Source organism: Grampus griseus (genome assembly GCF_964374135.1).
Source record: "Grampus griseus genome assembly, chromosome: 14".
NCBI lineage: Eukaryota > Metazoa > Chordata > Mammalia > Artiodactyla > Delphinidae > Grampus > Grampus griseus.
The window spans coordinates 7209332-7235029 of record NC_139008.1 but is presented as its reverse complement, the minus strand read 5'-3'; the positions used below and the strand labels follow the sequence as shown (position 1 = coordinate 7235029).

Below are 25698 nucleotides of genomic sequence, written 5' to 3'. Positions count from 1 at the left end.
TGTCCATGTGGCCACCAGAGGGCAACCTCTACTCACAAGGCCAATCTGTCACTCTCCTGTTTAAAGCCCACCCCTGGCTGGCCAGCCCCTACCTACAGGATGGGTGCAACCCAGAATTGCTTGTTCTTGCCAAGCAGGCTGTTTCTCAGCTTTGGGCTTTGCTCAGGCTTCCCCTTGCGCAGGAGGGACCCTGCCCTTCTTTGTCATCTGGAGGCGATTTTTTTTTTCTTGCCTCACCCCGTGGCATGTGGGATCTTAATTCCCAGACCAGGGATCGAAGCAGCTCCCCGGCCCCGGCATTGGAAACGCGGAGTTTTAACCACTGGACCGCCAGGAAAGTCCCCAGGGGGGAATTTCTAAGACGCACTTCCCTTGACCAGCCAACGTGTCAGGCTGGTCCAGGGCATCCCCTGCTCCGCATCCGCGTAGTGCTTCCTGAAGATCTAGCGCGATCCTCTGTGTCGCTTTAAAACATCAATTTATCAAAAAAGTTGGCTAGCTTCAACATTCATAAGGGCAATAACAGCACTGGATTGCAGCACATTAAGCCTGTTTAAAATCAATGGGTTCATAACGGTCTGAAAGTAATAACTGATCACCACCGAAGGATGCTGAGGAACGACCACATTATTTGAACAGTTAACAAATAAAGGGAAAAATGTAAGCATTTATCCGGTCTTTCCTTCAACAAACTACCTCTAAGGGTAATCATAGTAGAAGAGAACAAGTTTCCTTTTATAGGCATATTCCAACGGGAGGGGGGACCCAGAATGACAGATTAAGAATATCGCCGTTTTGTAACCCCTAATAAATGATTGGATTTAGGTCAAACATCAATATTCGATAAAATTTCAGTAAGACAACCATATTTGAGCCTTTGGGGGAAGAATGCAACACCACCTATAGCTTGGACATGAAAAAACTGGAACTTTGGGAAACTTTCAATTCTGATTGGTTGAGGAAAGTAGAGGTGGGTGAATGTTGGACCAATCCAAGCGTTTCTGGTGGCAGAGGGGAGTCTTCTGGTGAAAGAGAAGGAATTAGGGTGTGATCGCATCTCCTTTCGGCCACTAGTGACGTTTTCCTCCAGCACCTTTAACTTTTGGAGGTCCTTTCCCACACTGGAATGTATTCCACCTTGACTGCAGCTTTGTGAGATGCACAGTGTGTTAGCAGTTTCAAAAAATCAGAAATGGGGGGAAGTCTTATTTTTAAAAAAAGGTTGAGTGACTTATTTATTGGCCTATTGGCCTTGAAGTCAAGAGATGACTCTGATCCCTTTAACTCTTGGGGTGGCTTTGTGTGTGGAAGTCCAGGAACACGATCCTCCATCTTTTCACATTAGCACAGCCAGTGGGATTACCAGGTTATGGAGTGATTACCTTGGAAAGTATAAAACTGGGATGAGGTAGGTGAGAGGTCAACTTCTGTGGGAAGCGGGGGGTATGGGAGCTGGGCAGGAACGAGAGTGGAGACAAGGGGGTGGTGTTCCATCCTCTGCAGCACTTTACAGGTTTTAAAGGACGTTCACATCCATCCCTTTCCTGGTTCCTTGCAGGTAGAACTGCAGGTGTTTTTGTCTCACTTTATGGGGTGGGGAGCTCCCAGGGGGTAAGAGCCTGGGTCACCAGCTTGTCCAGAGTCAACAGCAGAGCTGCAGCCACTCCGGTTCCGGGTCTGCACTGCGCTCTCCCTCCCCCCCTTCGTCCACCCACCGGGTTAGCACGGGTGCCCAGCCGTGTGCACAGAGGTCTGTGTTCTTGTACTCGGGTGTCCCCAGGTGTACATTGAAGTCTTTCTCTCTGCGTGCTGCCCCGCGGGGGCCTTGCTGCCTGATGGCAGGTGAGATGCCCGCGGCTGAGATGTCCGTGGCTGAGTGGAGCTGAGCCTGCCAGTGCGGAGGGCTGGGAGGGGGGCGTGAGGCTGCTCGGCGACCCCCGGGGAGTGGTGGCCCGGCTGACCCGTCTTGGCCTTGCTCTGCTCCTTTCAGCTCTTGGCTTCTGCCACTTGGTGTCTCTACCCTTCCTGATCTTCATGGGTTTCCAATTTCCTCTATCAGTTTCTCCGACCAGGTCCCCAGGGTGTTGGGGTCCGCGTCCCCTTTCCAGCCGCTGTTACTTGTCTAGCAGCCGGAGGTCAGAGAAAGGGGCTGACGTTGCGGGAGGTAGGGGCGTGGCTCCCGGAGAAGGGGGACTGGGCGTGGGGGGTATTCCCGGACTCAACATAGAGATGCTGCGGGCATGGGGCCATAACTAAGCCAGCAATCAGGCCCCTCCACCGACGCTCAAGACGCCTCCCCACCCTCAGTCCCGCCCCCCACCGGGACAAGGGGCGGACTCTCGTCTGCAAGGCTAGAGGCCACCCAGCAGCGCCCACCTCGCCGCCCAGGGGCCACTCCGCTTTCCCAGGCGGCCCGCCACCCCACCGCCTGCCCCCAGCGCCCGCCAGCCCCCGGTGGCAACCTAGTCCGCTCCAGATCCGCGCCACGTTTCCTCTGCATCACTGGGGTTTCCTCCCCTCGGCCGAGCCCGAGCAGAGCAGCGACCGCGCGTACCGCCCGAATCCCGAAGCTCTGGGCGCCCGAGCCCGCGTGCAGGACTGAGCAGACCCGGCCTTCGCATCGGAACTCCGAGTCGGGACCGGACGGCGGCGGCCGGGTCCCCGCGCGTCATCGGAATTTGACCCTCGGAGCTCCGAGGTGACCCCGCTCTAGGTACCGTTCGCTGTCTGCGCGGCCGGCCCCGATCGGCTTCTCAGCAGCCAGTCCCTGGCCCTGGCTTGAGAGAGGTAGGGGGGCAGCCAGGCCTGGGGGCGAGGGGCTGGCATGCTCCTCCCCCGCGGAATGGGGGCAGCAGAAAGCCACGCCCCTCAGGGGAAGAGAGCCTCTGCGCCTCCTACCGCCCAACCCATCCCAGCCCCGCGTCCCAGATAACTTGAGACCCGACTTCGCCCAGGTGTTCAGAGGAGCTTTCCCTCCGCCTCCCATCGTCATTTGGCTCCCACCTGTCCCAGTCTGGTGGGACTGGTGCCCAGGGGGCCTCCTGCCTAGTACACAGCTTCCTTCGGGATCTCCCTCCCGCCTGCTTCCCCAAAAGACCGGGGACCACCCTCCAATACAGCCGCCCCTTCTCCATGATCGTGGCCCTCTGAGGCACCCCCTCTCCCCAGTTCGTTGGTCCATCTTCCTCATCCCCTGCCCCTGCCTCACTTCATCTTGTCTCCCCTGCCTCTGCTCTCAAGTCTCTGTTCTCTTCCAGCCTCTGCTGATTTTCTCCTCCCCGTGACCCCTTTCCCCACCACACACCACGGGGAGAAGGGGGTGTGTCAAGCTGCTTTCTATTTCTGGTCTCCTTGGGGAGGGGGCGCGTGCTAGGACTTGTTTGGCATCTGCTGTGCCCTGTGTCACGAGGTGTCATGTCTGTGACTTGGTATCAGTGCCTCTCCCCCACCCCCCATCGTCTCCAGGTTGCCTTGGTCTCCTTTCTGCCTCGGCTCCAGTCCTTTTCGCTCTCTTCTTTGGGCGCTTTGTGTAGCTGCGGTCTCTTTGACTCCGCCTCTCCTCTCTCTGCTTCCTCTGCTCCGTGTTCCAGCTCAGAGAAGCTGCGACCTCAGGGCCATCAATATTTCAGGTGTGTTTGGTGGGAGAGAGATGGGGTGGGGGATGGGCTCCCGGCATGCCCAGCGACGACTCCAATCATCCTCTCGCCAGAGTGGATCATTCATATTTATGAGATTGAGAGAAAGGATACAAGGATGATAAGGAAATGCTGCCCCCTTTCCTGGAGCTTGGTCCAGGGGGTGCTTGGACTACATTTCCCATAGTGCCCAGGGGCACAGGGCTGCCTCTGTCTCTGCCTAGACACCTAATGGGAGTTAGAATTCAAGGAGCCACATTGGAGGGTGGGAAGGGATCAGAGCGTGGAGCAAGGGCTGTGGGGCCAGCTGGCTGCTTTCACTTGGCCTGTTACCCCTGACCTGCTTTGTTCTCAGCTCCCACCTCCTCCAGGGTTGAAGGACCTTAGAACTTTTGCATCTCCCCCAAAGGGAATAGGAGTAGAGTGCCGGGGAAGAAAAGATGCAGGGTGAACTAGCAAGTTCCCCGTTCTTTCCTGTGACCCTGGGAATCCCCTCCCCTTACACACATCTTTATCTGAGATGCAGACACTCTTTGGCAATAGTCTCCCCATCTTGAAAGTAAGAGGGAAAATGGAGCCTAATGTCTGCACCTAGTAGGATGTGTTCCGGTCTACAAGTTGCTCACATTCTGCCCCCTTATGGGGGCAGTGGGGAATTGCTGGAATATCCCTGAAGTACCAGCTTGTATGTTCCAGGGACCCATGAACAGCTGATGAGGTTGTCTGGAGATCCAGATGGGAGCCACAAGATAACCTGCTCCTCTCTGGGACTCATCATCCCCAGAACCTGGTGCAAGTAATCTGACTGAGCTCATTTTTGGCATAGAAATTATTGACGGTGGGGAGAGGGCAGTGTGTGTTCCTCCCGCAATCTCATCTCTGCTTCTGAGTCAGCTTAACCCTTAGCACTTGGAAACTTTGACTCCTGCCAAGGACCCAGTCATGCCTATCCTTGCTCTTCAGGCTGGGGTCGGAGATCTCCCCACTGGCCTGAGATCCAGGAAAATTTAACTTTTAGCCCAGCTTTGTCCAAGCTGACTCACCTTAGGCAAGATCTTAACCATCTCGGGCCTTGATTGATTTCCTCTCTGTGAAAGGAATGGGTTGAACCTGACGGTCCCTAGTGGCCATGGCAGGGGCTCTAAGATCCTCTAAGAGCCTGTGCTTCTCCCTGCCCTCTGATGATACTGGCCTGAGCTGTCTTAACGTCACCCCAGCTTACCTGGGAGAGTCTTAAGCCTAAGAATTAGACGGAAAAGAAAGCAGGAGATGGAGCCCTGGTTTTGAAGCTTGTTTGTGTTGGAACCACACTGTGCTTACATAAGCCATGTTTGTGACATGGAAGCTAAAATTATCCCTAACCCACCCCTTGGTGCCCCTGCTGGTCCCATCTCCTAAACCTAGGTCATGTTCTTGTAAAAAAAAAAAAAGTCTAATCACCCTCCTCAAAGTAGCTGGTATGTGTGTCCCCTGGGATGTTGGTTACTGAGGCTTATGTAGGTTATGTGAGTGGACAATTCTAATTGGCTGAAAGAGAGAAGAGGGGATTTGATTCGTTGATTTGGTTGGTCTGGAGGAGAGAGATCTGGAAATGAGGAATCATCCGGACTTGGGGACGGGCCTTTCTCTTTCGTCCTGTCTCTGGGCAGGGGAAAAAGAAGAGCTGGATGCCAAAGGGGTACCACAGGCCATTGACCCAAACAGGAAACTCTGAGGAATGGGAAGAGCAGGGGTAGCCTGAGTGGGAGATGAAGCAAGGATTACAGGAAGAAATTTCCCAAAAAGAAGAAAAGAAGAGAGAGAGAAGGGCGTGTGGATCCAGGGGCCCAGCCAGTGAGGGTGCGTGGCGGATGTGTAGAACTCGGAATAGCGGAGGAACCTGACAGCCTCTGTAATTTAGAATTCCGAGCACAGAAAGAGGGGAGCAGACAAGAGGGGGTAGTCTGGGGCTGGGAGCAGCTAGAATGGGGTCTGGACCCCTGAGTAGACTGAACTCTCGCACAAGAGGGCCTGAATGCAGGAGCAGCTAAGAGATGGGCTCCGGGGCGGAGCTAAGAGGAAGCTGGGAGTAGCAGGCTCCTGGGAGTGGAGCCAAAGAAAGGGGGCGTGGCGAGTGGGCAAGGACCTGATGCTCAGGGGTCTGGAGCATCTAAGAGGTGGAAGAGACGCCCGCGAATGATCTTTCCGCGGGCTCTTGAATCCAAGACCCAAGTGCTGAGGAGAGCTCCCTGGGCAGGCCCCGGGTCTGGCCCAGCGCCCGGGGTGGTGACGACGGAGTGCTCAGCGTGTGGGAAGAGGCGAGCCCTTTGAACGGAGAGCCCTGGCGGGGGTGAAGGCGGGGCGGGGGCCCCCTAACGGCCTCGGCCCGCAGATCGCCCTGGGGTCGGTGCACGTGATCGACGCTGGGGAGACGGCTCTGGTGGAGGGGCTGCGCGCGGCGCCCTGGGAGTGCGGCAAGGGCGTGGCTGGGATGCTGCAGCGCCTCTGCTCGCAGCTGGTCAAGCGAAGGCACCCGGGGATCAAGGTGGCACGACTCACCCGGGACGACCAGCTGGGGTCCCGGGAGCTGAAGCAATAGCACCTAATCACCAAGCAGGTGAGAAGGACAAGGGAGCTCGGATGGGCGGACCTGTCCCCGAGGGGCCTCCGGGCGTTGTCACCCTATATGCAGCCAGTTGCCGGCTTTCCTTCGCTCCCGGCTCTGCCGAGTGGGGGCGCCCATGAGCCCTGCCCTGGGACTCCCAGTCCTTACCCAGGCCCTTTTGCCCAGGGAAAGTCGAACAGCTCCCGACTGCCCGTCTTTAAATCCTCCATCCTTACTCCAGGAGGCTGGAGCCCAGGCGTCCCGGCTTAGCGTCCCCGCCTCTCTTCAGGGACCCAAACATCCTAATCTGAGCCTTTGTCCTTCCCCTCCGTCTCCCGCATCCTACTGACTGATCAGCTTCCCTCGCTTCCACTCTTAGGGTCCACATCCCCACGACCCTGACTACTCCACATTGATCTCCACTGTCATTGGGGATCCAGGTTTTCGGAGGCCTTGCCCCTGGTTCCTGCATGCTCTCACATACCCCACTTCACCCGGCCCCGCACGGTCGGCCCTCGAGGGGCCCAGGTGGGAGCCCGTGGGTGTGAATGTGGGAGTGACGGTGCCAAGAGGAGCCGGGCTCGCAGCCCTCCCGCCGCCCGCCCCGCGATCACTCGTGCCCCCCCCCCCCCCAGGGCATCCTTTTGGTCCAGCTCAACGTGTCGGCCCTGCTGGAGGAGCTGGGCGCGCGGCTGGCGGCTCTGCGGGCCTTCTCGCCGCTGCCCACGGAGGCCGTGTCGGAGGCTGGCGGCGTCGTGGCCGCCTCCCCTGCAGTCGCCCTCTGTGCAGCGCGACGTGTTTCCGGGCGGGACCATCATCCAGGACTGGCAGCCCTACCGGCCGAGCGAGAGTAACTTGAGCCTGCTGGCGGCCAAGGGCCTGGAGTGGCGCGTGAACAGCCGCGCGCGCCCGCGCGTGCTCACGCTGTGCACGCGCCCCTTCCCCATCCCACCTGGCGGCAACGGCACGTGGCGCTACGTCAACATCTACACCTTCGTCAGCGAAGGCGCGCAGGTTCAGAGCCAGCTTCTGTGGCATCTGCAGCGCCAGGCCCCGCGTCTCGTCCACCTCAACGTCATGTGCCAGCTCTTCCTGGCTCCCCAGCTGTGGTTACAGCTGGCTGATTTCTGCCAGGCTGGCTTGGGGCTCGAGCTGGTCAAGGGTTATACCGAACAATACCTGCTGGAGGCCGACATCTAAGGCCTCTCCAGTCGGAGGGGAGAGAAGATGCACTTTAGACCCACCTCCTTCCTCGTATCCCCCCAAAGCCCCGCCCCTGCTGTTTGCAAGCTCCGCCCCTCCCCCTGCCCTCGGCCGTCGGCTCTGCCGCCTACACTTACCCGCAGTCCATCCTTCCCTCCCCTTTTCCCCTCACATCTCTGTCTGCCATCTTGACTCTAGCGCCCCCAAACGCAGTTGCCCACAACCTGATCTGAACCGCCGGGTTTGGGGAAGCCACTCGCGCTTCTGTTGTCCACCCATTCCCTCTCCCTACCAAAGAATGGGTTCCTTCACAGCTTCGGAGCCTTTCCCTGTCCGTGCCCCAGCCTGGGAGTGTACTCTGCCCTTTGTGGCTTCTCCCTTCTGCCCCGTCGTGGATGGAAGCTGGCAGAGTGTGTGCAATGCCCAGTACCCGGCCAGGAGCACAGTTGCCCAATACGTATTACTTTTCTTGCTCCCGATCTTTCTCAGGCCCCCAGAGCTTGCCCTCTGCTCCTCTCCTCACCGTCCTCTCAGTCTCCCGTGCCTGGACCTCTCTTAGTTCTCTGTTGTCCATTTATCTGCCCCTCCATTCCCCTTCTCCATGGTCTCTTCATCACCCGCCCTGTGTGTAATATGGAGAAGGACCTGTAAAGGAAATAGATTTATAATGCCCCACCCCGATTTGGCCCCTGCTTACGCTCTGGTGATGCACTTTTCTGAGGCTGCCTCCTCTGACTGGGGTTTCCTCCAACTTTGCACAGTGGTGCTATTTTGCAGGCTCCCTTCCCTATGCCCCCAACCAGGGACCCGAAGCAGGCCCGTGAACCAGAGGGTTCTGGGTGGAGAGCCTGGTGTAGTGGAGGGCAGGTCGCTCAGCCTGGTGCGAGTCTGTCTCCTGCTTCTACCCAGGCTGCCTCCTAGCGTGACTGGAACCCCCTCCTCCAGATATTTCTGGACACCCCTCCCATCCTCTTGTTCCTTTATGCTTTTTGTGGACTTTGACAGTCTTCTATTTAAATGCAAGTAGTAACAGCTGCATTTGCACAGCGATGTCTCCTACACGGGATCCTCACGTCTCCCGCAGAGGGAGGAGAGAGAGGCTCAGACTCAAGTGCCTTCCAAGTGGCTCACAATAGCTGGTAGCCTGGCAGAGACTAGAAACCAGGTGTCCCCAGCCCAGAGCATACCTCAGAACCTCACTGTAGCTGGAACTTCTTGTTGGACAATGGACAGCGAGCACAGGGTTCGCTGGGGATGGAATCAAAGACATGGACAGAGGAGGGCGCCAGGAGGTGGAAGAAGGTGGACAAAGCAGACAGCCGCTGCTCCCTTCTTTCCCCCCCGTTCCGGCTGCGCTGCTGTGCCTTGCTTGGCTGCCTCCTGCACCTAACCAAGCTGCCCTCCTCCCTGTCACTTCAACCATGGCTGTACTGCAATAAAACGGGCCCTTGGCCCACCTTCTGTGTCTGTTTCACTTCTTCTCGGTGGGGAGGGATGAGCTGCATTGTCCTCTCCCCCTTCCCCAGCAGCCTGTATCAGAGAGGATCTCTAAGCCCTGTGGCACTGGGGCTAATGACTTCCTGGAGGGGAGCTGGGGAGGGTTGCTGGCCGTTGCGCGCCCCTACCCCCCACACCAGCCAAGCGGCAGAAAGAATTGATTGCTCAGAACCGAGGCGGGCAGCGGCACGGCGCTTGGACTAGCCCCCGGCCTCGCTTTCCCCTGGACCTGGGAGTCTGCCGCTGCTCCAAATTCTTGCTCTCTCGCAAGTTCCCCTTGGCATCCAGAACCAGCCTGCCTCATTCCCACGATCCAGGCATCTAACTCCCAGCTCTCGGCTCTCTCGCGGCCAGCGCCCTTGCTTTCTCCCCATTCCTGGGTGGGCACCGCACGGAGGGGGAAGAGGTGGAGGGAGCCTGGGCGCCGCCCCGCGGGAGCAGAGCTCCGAAGCGGCGGAGACTGCGATCCCGAAAAGTACCACGCGGGGGCGCCAGGACGTGTGCGGACGCGGGCAAGGCAGCGCAAGGTGGTTTCCGTCCGTGTGAGTGTGTCCATGGGCGTCTTTGTGTGTCTGTGTTTCTGTACATGTGTGTACGAATCAGGGGGTGTCTGGGTGGGATATATTCGGGGCTACGGGCCTGGCGTACCCCAGAATCAGGTACTCCAAGTGGCTTCTTGACGAGGAGGCGCTTGATAGGTTACTATGTACGTGTGGATGGGGAAGCAGGGGACTGTGTGTATCGTCGCGTATGCAAGGCATAGCCTGTGAGTCTTGGATTTTTGAAGTTATATTCCTTTAGGGCTTTTATGCCCTCCCACCATCCTGTGTAAAAGAAATCGAGGGCTCTCAACCTGAACCTCCATTACACTGGTCACATCTTCAGCATGTGCCTGGACAGGTGACTCTGCTGGACCAGGTGTGACATTGTGTTTGTGTAAGTGGGTGTGTCTCAGGATATCAGTGTAACTCTGAATGATACTGTTGTGTGTGTGTTTGTGTGACAGGTGGATGCTGGAAGAGGCTGGTTCAGGATTATGGAAGTACAAAATTTCCTTTCTCCTGTTAGCTTGTGGATACCACCTTCAGGGGTGTGTGTGTGTGTGTGTGTGTGTGTGTGTGTGTGTGTGTGTGTTCCTTTCTCCGTCTTTCCAGTGGCTGTCTCTGTGTCTCTCCTCATCTCTGTCTCTTTCCCTCTTTCTCTTTTCCTTTCTTGGTGACTCATCTCTGCGGCTTTGCCCTCCCCCAGCTTGCTGGGTCTCCCCTCCCCCACCCAGGAGTGGGTGGGGGTATGAAGGAATGGGACCCTGGGACTAAAAATCAGGGTGAGCACCCCTTTATTACTCATCATTCCCAGACCCACCAGTGGCCCGTAGCTCTCTCCCAGTCCCCTTCCCAGGACTCCCCACCCTCCTGAACTGGGGTGGGCAGGGGATAGGCAATGATGTGTTCTAATGGGGTCATTTCCACGGGGTTCTTCAGCACTTTCTTTCAATTCAAGGTGGAGACCCCTGCCTTTCTCATAAAGTGCCCCTCCCTGCCTGTCCCCCCCATAGCTGACGCATTGAAAGGCTGCAGAGGTGAGTCACCGGTTGCGGGGAAGGGAGGAAGAGAGGGGAGGTGAGCTGCGGGGACCCCCAAGCCCCTGCCCTCTTTTCCTTTCCCAAACCTTCTCAGGGAAAAGACCCAGTGCTCTACCCCCTCCCTGGGTTTTCCAAATCTTCAGCTTGGATCATTACTTGGTTGGAGCCCATCTTCTCTTACTACCCTCCTGGAGAGTATGAGAGATTCAGAAACAAAGATAAAGAGACGGATTTACACAAACATCTCAGAGCAAACACCAGGCATCCCCTCCTGGTCCGCTTCTCAGCTTTGCCTTTCCCAGCTCTGTCTCTCATTCCTCTTTCTTTCCTGCCATCTCCCTCCTCTTCCAAACTCCAGGAACCTGTCCCCAGTCCAGCTCTTTTCCAGAAGCCCCTAGAGGCAGCCAGGTGCGAAGGGCATAGCACATTTTTGAGAGGTGGGGTACGTGTGAACGAGCTGACCCAGGCAGGGAACTGGGATAGAGAGAGGCAGAAACAGACCCAGAGATTCAGAGTCCATGCAGACACAATCCAGATTGTGGAATCACCAAATCTGTTTCCCTGGCTTCCATCTCACTGCCCTCTCCCCCCTGTCATAATGACTGAGACTCTTGGGATGTCGATTTCTGAGAAGCTCCCCTGGACTTCTGGGCGGAGTGGAGGAGGAAAGCATTGGGGAAGAATGCAGGAATGAGGGAACACTCTAAAAAATGCGGGGCAAGACTTGAACTTGGGGGCTGCAGATGAGTGGCTAGGATACTGACGCTTTTCTGCACAGAAATCTAGAGGTGAAGGTAAGTGGGGGAGGGGCAGGAAAGATCAAAAGCACATAGCAGTCCACATAACCTGTAACATACATCAATTGACATGGAAGGACCCAGATAAGTGCACAAAGACACACGTATTATTGACACACCAAGCCAGGCACAATTTTCAGACACCAGCAGATACCCAGACTGGATGCACTCAAACTCCCAACCGCACAGGTATACAGGCACTCAGAGGGATCAGGACCCACACACACTCACACTTACAGAGACACCTGGAAACAGGCAAAAACACAGCTCCGCAGATTAGAAGAGAAAATTACATATTTAAATTGGAACACTACCATGCCCATCCACTCTCTAGCTGATTAAATACACAACTGGTCCCCCCATTTCCATTTCTTTTTCTTTCCCCCTATGTTTCACTAATCTCAGGACACACACAAACGCAATGCACACGTATGTACATGCATGTGCACATATACAAGCCCACAGGAACACAAACAATTTCTCTAGATGCCCATCTCCGTCATCTCATACTTGGTCTCTTAGCCCCATCAGCCTCTCAGGCTGCCCCCCCCCCCACCTCGCCTCCCTCCCTCCCTCTTTCCTTCTCTCTTGGATGGCTTCCCCTCCCCCCAACAGATGTCTGAGCCATCTCTCTCTGATTCATCCTCCTCAGGAAGGTAACGTGACCCCCCCCATTCCACCGCTCTCGGTAACCAGGCAGGGAGGATAAAGGGGAGTGGGTTGAGGAGGAAGACGAATGAGGGGAACCCATAGGGGCAGAGGGATGTCCTAGATAGTCCGGGGAGGGGATGCGGCACAGTCTCAGGTCTGTTGCCCCCTCCTCTCCTTCTTTGGCATCTTCACAGTCACCTTGGTTCTCCTATTTTTTTTCTCTTTAGCCTGATGCTTTACCTGTTCCAGATGCCTGCCTGCCTGCCTCCCTCTCCTGCCCCCATCTCTTCTCTCTTTCCTCTCTCTCTACTTCTCCCCACCTCTTTCCCCGCAGAGCTGATGGGTTTTCTTCTGGGAAAGTGGAGCCACTGATGGAACCGAGAAGCCACTGCTGGCTATAGAGGGAAAGCACGTGAGCGTGTGTTTGTGTGTTTGTGTGTGTGTGTGTGTGAGAGAGAGAGAGTTTGAGAGAGAGAGAGAGAGAGGAGAGGATGAGGGTCAGTGCTAGGAAGAGATGAGGAAGGGGTTGAGGACTGGTTCTGAAAGAGTCTCTGAGCTCCTGACATACAGCTCTGATCCCGGTTTCCAGAGTCTTAGGGCGCGGGTGCCCTGTGTGTGCCCACAGGCACCCGTGTCCGCAGTCCTTGTGTGTCTGGCATGTGTCATTCCACTCCCCCCTTTCCCTGCCCACGCCCCCGCACAGCTCTCTGCCTGCACCGCAGCCCCCCTCCAGCCTCCCTCCCTCCCGTTCATTTCTGCAGTGGCTGCTCCCCTTGCCTCCCTCCCCTCTCCCCTGCCCCCCCTCCTCATTTCCGTCCTCCCCCACCCCCGCCCACGGCTGGTCTCCCTTCACTGGACCCGGCTCGCTGATGGATTCTCTTTGCGCAATCTGTGCGTCATCGCCCCCCATCCCCCCGGAACCTCTAACTGTCCAAGCCCCCAATCCCAACCCCTCTGGCAGGAGATGCGGACGAGGGGTCTGGTGGCAGAGAGCGGCGATCTCTGACGTTGCACTCCCACCCTCCACGCCCCCCTCCATCGCGTTTAAATCTTCCCTTTAAGCAATGGAGAGAGATGGAGTTGAGTCACCCCCCACCTGCGCACCCCCCTCCCCACCTGGTCTGCTCTCGTCCTCCAAACGTCCTTTGGGGGGTAGCAGCGAGAGGGGAAGAAGCAGGAGGGTGGTGGGGAGAGGTGGTCTGAAAAGGGGCCAACAGAGTCAGCTGGACAGAAGGACAGACACACATTTTTTTCTCGAGACACGCACAGACCATGAACAGACACGACACAGAGGCACACACATCCTCAATCTTTTCCCTATCTCTTCCAACTCGGATCCTTTCCGACAGCATCACCCAAGCCTCAAGATCCACCCATGTGCCCCTGCCCATGGCCCGCATCCCGCACCGCAGATCCGCGGACAGCGCCCGCAGGCGCGCAGAACCATCCCTCCTCTCTCAGGTTCACGCCGTCCTTGGGCGTGTTCCCCACGCACCGTGCAGTCGGGGAATGGGGAGTCTGGCCCCCTCCTCAGTTTTGGAATCCTTCTCTTCCCCCTTCCCAGTGTGGATCTCCTATGGGTCCCAGTCAGACGCTGGGAGAGCCCCCACCCTATTCCGCTCGTCGGGCTCCCGCCGCTGCAAGTTGCTCTGTAACCCACCCTCCCGCCTTGCAGCGTCTCTGAATCCACCCTTCCATTCATTCTGCCATTCATTCATTCATCCTTTTCTCCTCGTCCCTCCTTCATTCATTCATAGCCCCCCTGCCCCGCCCGCCTCAGCATTTCATTCATTCATTCCTTCATTCATTCATTTCCCTGGTGCCAGGATAGCGCACACCCCTCCAAAGAGGCCTGCAGCGCGCAGGCGCGGGCCGGGAGAGGCACGCATCCTCCAATCGCTGGGCGACCTCCCGCCTCTAGGCGCCCGCCCGCTTCCCCATGAATGAACATTGACGTCAATGGGGCGGGGCGATTCCCACGTGACCCCGCGCGCTCCTCTTTATAAGGCGGTAGCGGCGCGGGCGCTGTCCAGCGTGCTGAAGCCTGAGCGAGCGAGTCTCCCGGAGCCGCGCGGATCCAGCTGAGCCCAGCCCACTGGACGCCAGACCTCGACCATCGCTCGTATCCTAGCCACCGCTCGGAGCCGAGGCGGACGAGTCCCGATCTTCCCCTGTCCCCACCCCGCCCCGACCCTCCTCTCCACCTCCCGCGTCGTGGCACCAGCTGGTAAATACTCTGCTGTCCGTCCCTCAAACCCTCAGCAGCCGTGGGCGTGAGGGAGGGTTCTCTCTCCCCCAGTTGGGAGTGTTGAAAACACAGCGGGGAGCCCCCGGGAAGGGTCCCTGGTAAATGGGGGAGTCGCCGCTCTTCTCTTGCTGCTGAAGTCGCCCACGCACCATCCGGGGAGTCCTGTGGGGAGGGAGCAGAGATTTTTTTTTTCCCCGTATCCTTGCTGCTTAGTACGTGGGCGCTGCCAGTGAGCTGGCTCAGGGAAGGGGGGCGAGGAGGCACCGGGGGAGCAAGGGTTGCAGGCGTTTTCCCATTTACACGACTCCAGAGATCGGCACATCTTCCTCCTTTGCTCCTAAACGTCCCTTTTCAGGGTAAGGTTAGGGGGATAAGGGAAGCCCCGGCTTTCCTGATTAAAGGTGGGGGAAGGGAATATAAAATCAGAGAGCGGAAAATTCTTACAGAAACCCTCTCTTTCTTTGGTCACTTCTATTTTTTCACAGTCTCCGGCAGCGCTTCGGTCATGAAATCGCTCAGGTTGCCGGCTCCTGTCCTCCTCTGCTTCCTTCTACTGACCAAGGGGTTGGGAGCAGCGCCCCCGGGGCACCCTGAGGCTCAGCCACCTCCCCCCAGCTCTGAGCATAAAGAGCCGGTAGCCGGGGACGCAGTGCTCGGGCCGAAGGATGTTAGCGCCCCAGAGGTCCGAGCCGCTAGGAATTCAGAGCCGCAGGACGAGGGAGAGCTTTTCCAGGGCGTGGATCCCCGGGCGCTGGCCGCGGTGCTGCTGCAGGCACTCGACCGCCCGGCCTCGCCCCCAGCGCCTGGCGGCTCCCAGCAGCGGCCAGAGGAAGAAGCAGCAGAAGCTCTGCTGACCGAGACCGTGCGCAGCCAGACCCACAGTCTCCCAGCGCCAGAGACCCAGGCGCCCGCGGCCCCGCCTCGCCCTCAGACTCAGGAGAATGGTCCCGAGGCGGCCGACCCCTCCGAGGAGCTCGAGGCGCTAGCTTCCCTGCTTCAGGAACTGCGAGATTTCAGTCCGAGCAGTGCCAAGCGCCAGCAAGAGACGGCGGCAGCAGAGACGGAAACCCGCACGCACACGCTGACCCGAGTCAACCTGGAGAGCCCCGGGCCGGAGCGCGTGTGGCGGGCTTCCTGGGGAGAGTTCCAGGCGCGCGTCCCGGAGCGCGCGGCCCTGCCGCCGCCTGCTCCCCCGCAATTCCAGGCGCGTATGCCCGAGAGCGGGCCCCTTCCCGAAGCCCACCAGTTCGGGGAAGGAGTGTCCTCCCCCAAAACACACCTAGGTGAGGCACTGGCACCCTTGTCCAAGGCGTACCAAGGCCTGGGCGCTCCCTTTACCAAGGCGCGCCGGCCGGAGACCTCACTCCTGGGCGGCTCTGAGGCGGGAGAGCGCCTTCTACAGCAAGGGCTGGCGCAGGTGGAAGCCGGGCGGCGGCAGGCGGAGGCCACACGGCAGGCCGCGGCCCAGGAAGAGCGGCTGGCCGACCTCGCCTCCGACCTGCTGCTCCAGTATTTGCTGCAGGGCGGGGCTCGGCAGCGCGGCCTGGGGGGTCGGGGGCTGCAGCAGGAGGAGGAGCGAGAGACCGAGAGGGGGCAGGAGGCGGCGGAGCAGGAGAGACGCGGCGGGGAGGAGAGGGCGGGGGAAGAGGATGAGGAGGCGGCGGAGGCGGAGGCGGAGGCGGAGGAGGCGGAGAGGGCGCGACAGAACGCTCTACTGTTCGCCGAGGAGGAGGACGGAGAAGCCGGAGCCGAAGACAAGCGCTCCCAGGAGGAGACGCCCGGCCACCGACGAAAGGAGGCCGAGGGGGCAGAGGAGGGCGGGGAGGAGGAGGACGACGACGAAGAGATGGACCCGCAGACAATCGATAGCCTCATTGAGCTGTCCACCAAACTCCACCTGCCAGCGGACGACGTGGTCAGCATCATCGAGGAGGTGGAAGAGAAGCGGAAGCGGAAGAAGAACGCCCCTCCCGAGCCTGTGCCGCCCCCCCGGGCCGCCCCCGTCCCCACTCACGCCCGCTCCCCGCAGCCCCAGCCCCTCTCCCCAGCCCCGGCTCGGGACGAGCTGCCCGACTGGAACGAGGTGCTCCCGCCCTGGGATCGGGAGGAGGACGAGGTGTTTCCCCCGGGGCCCTACCACCCTTTTCCCAACTACATCCGGCCGCGAACACTGCAGCCACCCGCTGCCTCGCGCCGCCGCCACTACCACCACGCCCTGCCGCCTTCGAGCCACTATCCCGACAGGGAGGCCCAGGCGCGGCGCGCTCAGGAGCAGGCGGAGGCAGAGGAGCGCCGGCTGCAGGAGCAGGAAGAGCTGGAGAATTACATCGAGCACGTGCTGCTCAGGCGCCCGTGACCGGCCCCGCCCCCGCGCGCCACCGCGCGCGCCGCCACCCCCCTCCGTGTCGCTCCTTTCCCCTCTCAGTGTTTGCATGCGCCCGGCCCCGCCCTCGGCCACCGCCCAGCCCCGCCCCCGTCCACCCCTCCGCCCGCGGGCCGCCCCGCCCCCGGGCTACGCCGGGACCTGTCAGACCTCTTCGTGCGTCGGAAGCCCGAAATCCCAAACTCACTCACGGGTGTCTCGGGGCCAGCAGGGCGGGGCGGGTAGTTTGTGCGAGTTCCCTGCCCCCGCGGGGCCCCGTCCCCACCTAGTCCCTCTCGGGATGTCCCGGTCTGAAACCGGAAAAAGGATTTCCAGTTAACTGTGTGAAGAAGTGTCTGTCTCCCGCCCTTTGGGCCTCCCAAGAGCCTCTCCACCCTCTCCGGATCGCTGTGAATTTACCCCTTCTTTCCCTACTCTGTTGTAAATACCCCTCACGGAGGAAATAGTTTTGCTAAGAAATAAAAGTGACTATTTTATTAGGACTTTGTTCTCGGTTATTCACCCGTCCCCTTGGGCCTGCGTGGTCCTTCCCAAGGGGCGGTGAGGGAAGCGCCATCCACAACACCCATCTCCTGCTCAACAGCGAAGGCTGAGTGACAGAACCTCTTTCAACCGTATTCGGCGTGGGGGAGGGGGCGTAGAATAGGCTCACGTCCTTTAGGAAACCCTAAATTCCACTTCCAGCTTGGGGGTTAAAGTCACAGGTCCCCAGGCCCTGGCAGAGAGATGCAGAGCGGACACGGTGCCACAGCTCTGAGCCACCTAGTAAATCCTTCTTTGCACGATCTCAGGGCCACCTAGGCAGTGCTGGTGGCTCCCGCCACCCCTGCTCTACCTTACCCGCCCACCTCCCTTAACTGCTCCCTAAATTCCCTGGTCCTATGTACCTCACAAGACATGTGGGGAGGAGGGGTTGGCGGCCACGGAAACATCCTTTTAACTGCTTCTCAAGCCTTTTCTAAGCATAGAGGATGGGATACATCCTTGAACTCTTGAGTCTCCTCCCCAAATGAAACTAAACCAGGTGAATGACCACAAAGAAACCTCAGAGGAGTGAAACCATGTCCCCAGGAGTTGCTCCTCCCTGTCTGAAGGCAGCTCAGGGAGCTGGAGGCACCTTGGTCAGCGGTCACTGAGCTCACAAATCTGTTTGGGGGGAGGGCGGTGCCAGGTAAAATACAGGACACTCAGTCAAATTTGCATTTCAGATAAACAATGAATACATTTGCACAGGACACACTTATCCTAAAAACATTATTCATTATCATAATAAATTGAACTGGGTATCTTCATTTTTTTTGGGGGGGGGGCTTAAATCTGGCAACCCTAGTTCCAGGGATGAGTGGAACGGGCAGTGTTGCTTTCCCGTCCTGACTGATCGCAGCAGCCCTCCTTCACAGAGCCTAAGCCAGGCAAAGTCCAGAAATGCTTTTCCTTTTATTTTAGAGGAAAAGAAAACAAAATCAGACACTTTCCCCACCCCACCCACTTAGCTCCTGCCTCACCGGGAACTCGGAGTGAAGGAGGGACAGGGCCCAGTCTTCTGTAAAGCCTACCCTTCCCCCAGCCCTCCCTTTCCTCAAAGTAGCAAGGTTAGAAAAAAATTAACTATGTTGCTCCTCCCCTGGAACTGAACGGAGGCCCCACTGCAGCCAAGAAGGAAGGGGAGGAGACAGATGAGGGAAAAGGACTTCCCTCTGGAGACACGGAGGTCCCCCTCCCAGGCAGAGAAGCTGCCCTGGCTGGCTGCGGGGAGGGCTGGAGGTAGGTTATGGGGCAGGGAGAAGAGAAGAGCCCTGAAAACCTTTTCCCTTTAACCTGACATATTTATATATTTACAGTTATAAGGGTGGGGGGGAGTTTGGGGTGACATTAGTTCTTCAAAGGCAGGGGATGAAAGCCAAATAGCACCCCCGACTTGGTCACATTTTCCTGCCTCCTAGCTCCTAAAACCTTCAGTGGGAAAAGGGGAAACAGGAGGTAGGGGGTGGAGGGAGGGAATGTTTGAGGGTCCTGAGCCCACAGCTCACTGCAAAAGAAGGTGAGGCAGCAGAGGAGGGGCAGCTGGGTCCCACCAAGAAAAGGGCCACCGATGCCCTGCCTCTCCACCAGCTCCCCACATCTCCACGTGGCCCCGGGCGGAGGCTAGGCCAGACCCATCTCCTCCAGCACACTGCGCGGCGACTCATCCTCCTAAGGCAGAGACAGACAGAGGGTGATGTGGAGACGCCAGGAGAGGCAGACAGGGTGAGGGAGTGGAGGGTGGGCAAGACAGCAATCGTCAGGACAGACAGAGGAGGGGGAAGCACAGAGACACACGGGGAGGGAAGAGAGAAGCCAACGTGAGCCCAAGGCTGGAACAGCTGGGGACCCTTCAGGGGAGCTCTCCAGCTTCCCAGGAGCGCCTCCCAGGTGCACCCCCCAGAGCCAACCATGGCAAGGAGTGGGGTCCAGGTTGAGTCCCCCACCACGCAGAGAACCCAAAGCCAGGAGCTTGGCGAGCAAGGGGCTCGGCCTCAGTATCCGAAGGGGAGGGAGGAAAACTGGGACTGGGGGCTGGGAAACTGGCTTTCCCAGGGCTGGGGGTGGCAGATGGTTGGGTGCGGGGAGGGAGTAAGAAGTTGGCATCAGGTCCCCGAGGAAAGGTGGACCAGACTGCAGAGAGATGAGTCATTAGGGTCTGAGCAGAGCAGTAGCAACAGGGTGGGTGTGTGAGTGCCAGGGCACGTGTGTATGAGTGTGCATGTGTGTGTGCATGTGTGTGTGTGATGGGGGAGCTGGACCAGTGAGATGGCAAGTTGGATTCTGCCCTTTATCCTTCTGCAGGGATGAGCCCCCCCGCCGCCCCCCATCTCTCCCCCTCCTCAGAGCCAGCTCAGGCCGGCTTGCTCATCATTGCAGGTTCCGGTGACTCATCTCCCTGCACCAAGGCTCAGCAGTGGCACAGCAGAGAGGGGGCAGGCAGTAATGGCGTGAGGGCGGGGGTGCCGGATAGAAGGGAGAATCAACAACCAGGCGCCCTCGACCCCAACCCCCAAATCCCCATGGCAAAATTTTGCTTCTGAGAAGCAGAGGCTTTGAGTATGTGTGTGTTTAAAAAAAAGAAAGAAAGAATGACCTATCATGTGCCCCTTGTCCAATTCTCTGAGCAACCCTAAATGCCAAGAGTAGCGTGGGACAAAGGCGATCTGGCTGGGATGAGATACCCTGGGTCTTGGGAAAAGGAGGGAGGAACTGGCACAGGCGGCCGTCCGCCACCCCCACTACCTCCCACCCCGAGCAGTTAGGGCTTGAGGGCCAGCTGGCCAACCAGGCGCCTTGGGGGCCAGACGCCACAGGGAGGGTGGGAAGGGGCAGCTGGGGCCCGCAGGCAAGGTGTCCAGAGCAGGGACGGTGCCCTTGGCCTTGGTCCTCTTCCTCCTACCCCTCACCGTCCCGGCCCGTACCTCCTGCAGCAGGTCCGCCTGCTCGATAGCCTTCAGCACACTCTTCTTGGAGGTGTCCTGGACGTCACCCCCCATCAGAAACTCATCCAAGATGAAGTAGGCCTTCTCAAAGTTGAAGATGATGTCCAGCTCGCAAACCTGGGAGGAGGGGGGGGAGGCAGAGCTGAGTGTCAAGGTGCATCTCCACCCCACTTTCTTCTCATCACGGTTCCATGGCCTTCGTGACCACTCCTGCCCACCTTGGTTCTTGCCCCAGGTCTATGTCCTCCCAACCCCTAGGCCTTAGTCCTTGGTTTGGCTTTTCCTTCTCCTTCTCTTGCCTCTTTCTCTGTGATCATGAGACATTAGTTGCTCTAGTCTACCCTTGACTCCTGTTGCCTTCCCCCCAGATCTGCGACACAGTTCCTACCAGAGGCTGGGCTAGCTTCCCTCCCTAGGCACAGTGACAGGGCAGGGAAGGAGATTCTCGATCATGGGGTAAATGACTTCGGTTCCAAGCAGCACTGTGACACTAACCAGCTAACTCTACATGTCATTTAATTTCTCTGAGTCTCAGTTTTCTCATCTGAAAATGGAGACACCAACACCTACTCATAGGACGGAATGAGGAGCAATCAGGAGAACCTGAAAGCACTGTGTAAATTATTAAGTGGAATACAAATTATGGAGTTATTACTATTCCCCACCTAAGATCTGAGCTCACTGCCAGTGCCCAGACTATAGCCCAGATCAGTTAATTCAGAATCTCCAGGGGTGAGACATAGGCATCGCTATTTTTAAAAAAAAACCTCTCCAGAAGATTCCAAAGCAAAGTCAAGGTCAGGAACCACTGATAAAAATCTGAACATGGCCTCTGTCCTTGTGTGAGAAGTTTGAGCTGAGCTCTAGATGGATTGACTAAGTGGCAGACTCTGGTCCCCACCCTCCCCCCCAGGCTGATTAAGGGGCATGGCTAATAGGCTTAAGGCTTAAAGAGGGAGATTAACTACTGTTCTCACTGTTCCAACTTCCCCTCTCCTGAGTCTTCCAGGGCAGAGATCGGAAGGACCCCAGAGTTTGGTAAAAAGAGGGGATTGCTGCGTATAGCAATGGGTGGATGGGGAGACTTACGCTGCCGAAGTATTTGTCCAGGAGCTCCACGTACCGGTGGATCAGCTCCAGCGTGATAAGCTCGTTGTCTTGGCCCTCGATGGCGCAGCAGAAGTAGAGGCTGGCATATCTGAGGACAGGGGCACGGGAGGGACGGCTGGGACGGCTCCTGGGGCTGCTTTGGGACCCAGGCATTTTGTGCCCAAACCTCTCATTTCCCCCCATTCCCAGTCTGTGCCCCTACTGGACACAGGCGGGGTGGCCCCAGGGTGTGCAAACAGTAACTCACTCTGCCTCTTAGTGCCTCTCACAGACGCAAGCTCTTTCCCTCTCGACCTCTGACCTGTTCAGTTTGACTCAGCAAAAACCTGAGCCACGAATTCACCTGCTCAGAGGAGGAACTGGGAAGGGCTGGTGCACGTGTGTGTGTGTGTGTGTGTGTGTGTGTGTGTGTGTGTGTGTGTGTGTTAGGAAAGTGGTGCAGGATCTATGACTGTTGACTGAGGCTGCCAGGGACGTGTGCAATAGACAAGATGGGGCCTTCGGGACAGAGGTAGGTGCATGAAGTAGATGTCAGGCTTGAGCAAAGCCAAAAGGGAACAAGAATTTCTTCAACGTGAATTTGGAAAGTAAAGGCGGCTGGAGTTCATCGCTGCCCTCCGGATGTCCTTAGCTCTAAGCTCTTCCTGACCTAAGGGACTGCCTATTTCTTGGCCAGGTGAACCCATCCCAGACCCCAATCAAGCAGGATCCAGGCAGGTCTGAAAGTAGGTGGGGAGTCACCTCTTATAGACAACTTTGAGGTCCCTCCACTCCAGGAAGCTGCACATCTTGGGCTTGCGAGCCAGAACGACCTGCATGAGCTCCCGAACCATCTTCTTTCGCTCCTTGTCTGAGGTGGCCAGGTACCATTTTTGTAGCCGCAGCTTCCCCTGCCGGCTGAACAGCAGCATAAATCGCATCTGGGGGTGGGGGGGAGTCAGAGCCAAGGGTCAGAGATTTGGTTCTCTGAGCTGGTTTCCTCCAGAAATACACAGCCCCAAACCCATCCCATCTACCTCTTCTCTACTCACGGCTCCTACTTTCTTCAAAACATCAGCCCTTGCTGTCAACACTGGCTACTCCCACCAGCAGGTGCCTTTCCTTGTAGGGGGTGTCAGAGCTTCTGAGTCTGTCATTTGGGTTCAAATCCTGCCTCTAGTAGTTGAGTAATTTGCCTTGGGCAATTACTTTATGTCTCTGGGCTTCAGTTTCTTGGTGTGTAAGATGGAAATAATAAAAGTACCTACTTTCCCGAGTTGTTAGGTGGGATTGAAGGAGTTGATACGTGAAACAGTGCCTGACACGTAGGGAGCACTGTAACACATTAGGTATCATTATTATTATTTCCTGATCTCCTGTTTCCTAATCCTGTTTTCCAAAGGTGGGTAAAATGCTATCACGGTGACAAGAAGCCCATAGCTGATGTCAGAGACGTCTGCTTTCTTTCCTGCTCTTTCTATCCACCACCACGCTGAAATCAGGTATTTTGTTCTCAAGAAGTTACCTCAATCCTCCACCCCATCCTAGCCATACACCCTTGCTGATGTCCCCAGCACACTGCCCTCCAGTGCCAGTCCTGTGCTCAGGGGTATTCTTCACGTTAGCACATGGTATTGGGAGCCCCGGATTCCACCCTCTGCTCTCCTCGGCCCTCCAGGCATTTGGCCAGACATATTCCTCTTTTCCTCCTTTTAGGGTGCCTCCTGCTGAATGCCCACACTTCCCCAGATACCAGGTGACCAATTTCCCTTTCAGTCCCTCAGTTTGGACACAGCCATTCAGGGTGGCTCGCCTAGGCAACGTTTGTGGAACAAGCCCAGGGGGGTGGACTGGGGAGTGCAGAGCCCTCACTACCCCGTGCAACCACAGCTTCCCAGTTCGGGGGGTGGGCGGGTCCGGGCCACATCCTGGAGTCATCTCCCTCTCCCTGGAGCTCTTCTCTCCGTGTACATTACCAGGGCCGGAGTCCTGGGTGTGCGGAACAGCACTAGTTTAGACCGCTAAGGATCAGAATTCGAGAGAACTGGGGGTTTTTTTGGTGGCGGGGAAGGGGAAGCGCTGCTAGCGTGGCGGGTGGTCAACAGAGGGGCACAAGGGAGCCGTGTGCGGCTACGATGGGAGGTGGGCCGGGAGCAGGAAGACGGAAGGCCCGAGTTCCGGAAAGAGGATGGGGTGGGGGCCGGAGAGCCAAGAGCACCGGAACCGGGAAGCCAAAGCCTGGGTCCACGAGAGCAAAACCTCGAGCCCACTTGGCTTCCCCACCTCACCCCCGCCTCTAGGTGAGGCAGGACGTCCACTCCTCGGACCCGGAAACTATCCCCTCGCACACACCGCCCTTCCCGCCGGCCGCCGCTGCTCTGGGCTGCACGTGGACAGAGGGTCTCGGTGACTTGCGACCCCCGCTGCCTCCCTCCGCCAACAGGCCCCGGAGCCCCCATTCCTCGGGCGACTTCCCTGCGGCAGTGGTTGGGACTCCTTGGATCGCGACCCGCGCGCCCCCCGTGGCTCCGGACGGTCCCACCGCCCCCTAGTCACCTCCCTCTCTCCCCACAAATGCGCCCCCTCTCCGCGCCTTCTCCCTAAAGCCATTTCCAGCTGGTCTTCCTTCCGAGGCCGGCTAGCCCACCCGCCCAGGTAAGTGAGGGCCTCTGAGGACCGGAGGGAGAAAGAGCGGCTCACACCGAGGGCGGCCCCAAGGACCCCTGCAGGTGCAGCCCACGCCCCTCGGTTCCCCCTCCCCTCCCTCTTTGCACAGCCTACCATCCTGCAGCCTCCGGCTCTGCGCGTCCCTCTTCGGCCACCGTAGGCGCCAGCTCCACTCCCGTTCTTATCCTTTTGCCTCCTTCCCTCCCTCTCTCTTGAAGCCCCGCCCCGTCCGCCGCGGTTCAGAGAACCAAGGCTTTGCGTACTGCGCAGGCGCCAATGCTGCGGAGCGCGCGGGCGGGGCTGGAGGTGGAGAAGCGGAAGCCATGGCAACCAGGTCCTTGACTTCAGCTTTGAGTAGCCCTGTCGTCATGGTAACAAGGCTGTCTTGTGGGCTGGTTGGAGGATGGGGGAGGAGGACAATGAGGTCCTCGCGCTTTGGAACCTTGGGGGAGAAAGGCGGGTAAAGGGGTGAGAGGTGGATGAGGTGACCGCTGGAGTTTGTGAGGAAGTAGGGTGGTTTAATGGAAGGGGCGTGGGCGATTGAGAGGGAGCAGGGTGGGAATTGTCTGTAGGGAAGGAGGAATGACGAGGAAGGCAAAGACAAAGGGTGGTGGTAGGGCAGGCATGAGAGAAGTATGGAGCTCAGAATAGACATCTACTGGGAACCTGCTAGATGCAGCAACAAAGTAAGAGGAAGGTGTAGGTAATGAGGCAGACGAGAAATAAAAAGAGAAAAGGAGGGGCTGAAAGAAAAGTGATGTAAGGAAGAGGGGGAGAAGCATGATTAAGGCGAAAGAGAAAGAAATAAAGAGAATCTTAAAAAGTTGGCATGGGTTAAAGCTAAAAAGGGACAATCGTAACCCAGACACAAGTGTAAAGATGAGAAGGATGTAAATTGTAATACAAGCTTTTTGACTGAGGATGTGCATGTGTGAGTGTGTATATTTGTGTGTGTGTGTCCACGTAGTAAAGGAGTTTGCATATAAATGGATAAGAGGAAAATCTTAAATTTTGTCATGCCGAAAACTTAATGGCATATTTCTAGATAATTGTTGGTAACTAATGATGCTATTGTTTTTGAGTAGCACTTGAAGCAAATGTTGGTAAGGCTCTACCTGTCTCCACTTTGCATTCTTTTCTTCTTACTCTTTGTTATGGAGGTCATATGCTTTAGTTGCAAGGGGGTGGGCCTAATCACCTGGGATGCAATCTGGTCTCTGCTCTCTACTTGATGTATAGTCTCAGGTGGGTCCTTTAACCCTCCGTTTACTCATTTAAAAAATGAAGATAGCTACTTTGCAAGTCCGATTTGAGGCTGTATAGAAAGTATCTGACACACTGTAAACACTTGATATTGGTAGCGATTACTACTATTTGCCTTTCCCAACTTCTTTGGTCTACTACTTTTTCTTCTTCCTTTTTTTTTTTTTTTTTTGGCGGTACGCAGGCCTCTCACTGATGTGGCCTCTCCTGTTGCAGAGCACAGGCTCCGGACACGCAGGCTCAGCGGCCATGGCTCATGGGCCTAGCCGCTCCGCGGCATGTGGGATCTTCCCGGACCGGGGCACGAACCCGTGTCCCCTGCATCGGCAGGCGGACTCTCAACCACTGCACCACCAGGGAAGCCCTTCTCCTTTCTTTTTCATCTCCCTTTTTCCTCTGCCTATATCATAGGCTTGCCAATGGCATAGACATTGGCTGAACTATCTTGGTGTTATTTTTTAGGTCAAGAATCATATCAATAAAGCAAGTTGTCATCATGGAGTGAAAAGGAGTGGGAGTGTGTGAGAAGGGCAGAAGGCAAAATAATAAAATGTGCTCATAGGGGAGAGGAGAAGGTTGTGTATAAAGAAGTAATGAGCAGTGAGGTAAAGATGTAAAGCAGAGGGCTTCCC

General features: G+C 57.3%; 3 protein-coding genes across 3 annotated transcripts; 2 read left to right on the top strand and 1 right to left on the bottom strand.

Annotated features, from left to right (window-relative positions):
- Window positions 1-1835: 1835 nt before the first annotated feature.
- On the top strand, window positions 1836-7419 carry NAT16 (N-acetyltransferase 16 (putative); the record flags this gene model as incomplete). Its single annotated transcript, XM_082669866.1, is given in 6 exon segments — window positions 1836-1842; window positions 2409-2590; window positions 6007-6210; window positions 6214-6231; window positions 6855-6986; window positions 6988-7419. Coding segments are annotated over 6 exon segments (975 nt in total).
- Window positions 7420-14702: 7283 nt separating this feature from the next.
- Window positions 14703-16553, top strand: VGF (VGF nerve growth factor inducible; the record flags this gene model as incomplete). Its single annotated transcript, XM_082671258.1, has 1 exon — window positions 14703-16553. The coding sequence occupies one exon, from the start codon at window positions 14703-14705 to the stop codon at window positions 16551-16553; it is 1851 nt and encodes a 616-aa protein (XP_082527384.1).
- A 1315-nt stretch (window positions 16554-17868) lies between these two features.
- AP1S1 (adaptor related protein complex 1 subunit sigma 1) lies at window positions 17869-24004 on the bottom strand. Its single transcript, XM_082671025.1, has 5 exons — window positions 23918-24004; window positions 21899-22077; window positions 21137-21245; window positions 20027-20164; window positions 17869-18773 (listed from the first exon to the last, which is right to left on the bottom strand). The coding sequence occupies exons 1-5, from the start codon at window positions 23918-23920 to the stop codon at window positions 18726-18728; spliced, it is 477 nt and encodes a 158-aa protein (XP_082527151.1). The 5' UTR covers window positions 23921-24004; the 3' UTR covers window positions 17869-18725.
- Between the last annotated feature and the right edge of the window lie 1694 nt (window positions 24005-25698).